The sequence below is a fragment of the Octopus bimaculoides genome, chromosome 28, assembly GCF_001194135.2.
Source record: "Octopus bimaculoides isolate UCB-OBI-ISO-001 chromosome 28, ASM119413v2, whole genome shotgun sequence".
NCBI classification, from domain to species: Eukaryota; Metazoa; Mollusca; class Cephalopoda; order Octopoda; family Octopodidae; genus Octopus; species Octopus bimaculoides.
In genome coordinates this window covers 1622681-1624369 of record NC_069008.1, presented here as the reverse complement: position 1 = coordinate 1624369, position 1689 = coordinate 1622681, and the positions used below count along the sequence as shown (strand labels likewise).

The window sequence follows — 1689 nt, the reverse complement described above, 5'->3', positions numbered from 1 at the left end:
GTCATGTATATTTATCTTGTAGGATGAATTTTAAACCTTCTCTGCACTGTTGTCCACATGAGTTTCTTTCCTTGTAGCTGCATTTTGTCACATTGCTAAGTTTATTTCCAATAAACAGGGTACGTTTGATTCAGAATGAGGCTAAACTTTTCTTTTCTGGTGTTATTTTCATTGTTTATATTCTAAGCACGAGGTAACCAATCTTCAAAATCGATTGCAGTTTCTTTTAGATTTTATTTTTACTGAATGTAAATGGCCACTCCTGCATTTGAAGCTTTTCTGAAAGAAATCTTGTTTGATTCTGACTCAGACAATGATTTTGAAGGATTTACTTAGGCAGACATCGATGGTGAAATTATTGGAGATGATGATGAGGATGTAGACTGTACCTACAGTTTATACTTAGAACAATGTACTGAGTGGATACTATCATCCATGACTGGCCGAGTTAAGGAATATACTATCCCAGGGTTACATGAAAATACTATTCATCCATTCCTTTATTAGTATACAGAAAAAGCAAGTCTGTACACACAATACAATGTAAGTTATTGAAGGCTGATCTCAAGACATTGAGCCTTACGAAGGAGGTACTAGGGACCTGGCTATCAGACAAGTTGCTGTACGCAAGAAGCCCCATCCACCACAGCAGAGTTGACACTGGTGTTGGTTCCACATAGAAAGCACTTGTGCTGGTGTGACAATAAGAACACCCAGTACACTCAATGGAGTGGCTGTCATTAAGAAGGGCATCCAGCTGTAGAAACCAAGCTATAACAGACAATGGTGCTTGGTGCAGCTCCAGGTAAACCGTGCCAGCGTATCACCCTTCAAACGTTGGGTGATAAGCTGTGCTTGAGAAGACCTGTAAAGGCATGTGAAATTGAAGTTGTGGCCAATGCTAGAGTCATCTGCCTGGCACTTCTGCTGGTGGCATATAAAAAGCACCATTCGTGTGTTGGGACTCATGGAGGTAACCGAGACGTTTGGCGATATACCGTGCATGTGAAGACCTGTCAAGCCAAGTGAGACTGTAGTTGTGGCCAACACCGGTGTTACATCAATGGACACATAAAAAGCACCCACTAGATTCTTGGAATAGTTGGCATTAGGAAGGGCATCCAGCCTTAGAAACCATACCAAATCAGATTGGAATATGGTTTAGCTTCCCAGTTTACCAGCTTTCAGTCAAATCATCAAACCCATGCCAGCATGGAAGATGGATATTAACTGATGATGATAATGATATGGTTTCTAAACTCTATGACTAAGTTTGTTTCTTCAAGTAATTATACAAAAGTGATTTATCACAGAGATAAACGTTTCTCTCCTGTATGAATACATTTGCGACTTCGAGAAAATGATTTACCACACACCTCACAGTGAAATGGTTTCTCTCCTGTATGAATGCGCTTATGAACAGTTAAGGGGCTGCTTTCAACAAACGATTTACCACAGATATTACACTGATATGGTTTTTCCCCTGTGTGAATACGCCTGTGTACAGTCAAGTGAGTACTTTGTGAGAATGATTTACTACAGATATCACACTGATATGGTTTTTCACCTGTATGAAAGCGCTTATGTTGAGTCAAGTCACTACTTCCAGAAAATGATTTACCGCAGACGTCACAGTGAAATGGTTTCTCCCCTGTATGAATGCGTTTGTGTTTAGTTAGGGTGCTCCCT

At 40.2% G+C, this 1689-nt stretch overlaps 2 protein-coding genes across 2 annotated transcripts in view; one reads left to right on the top strand and one right to left on the bottom strand.

Annotated features, from left to right (window-relative positions):
- LOC106870586 (acyl-protein thioesterase 1) overlaps window positions 1-1689 on the top strand; it is a 304640-nt gene that overhangs the window by 143644 nt on the left and 159307 nt on the right. The window lies entirely within an intron of this gene.
- LOC106873324 (zinc finger protein 239) overlaps window positions 1-1689 on the bottom strand; it is a 22128-nt gene that overhangs the window by 13179 nt on the left and 7260 nt on the right. The window contains exon 2 of the mRNA XM_014920648.2: window positions 1352-1687. Coding sequence (XP_014776134.1) covers window positions 1352-1687 — 336 coding nt within the window. The remainder of the gene's footprint in view (window positions 1-1351; window positions 1688-1689) is intronic.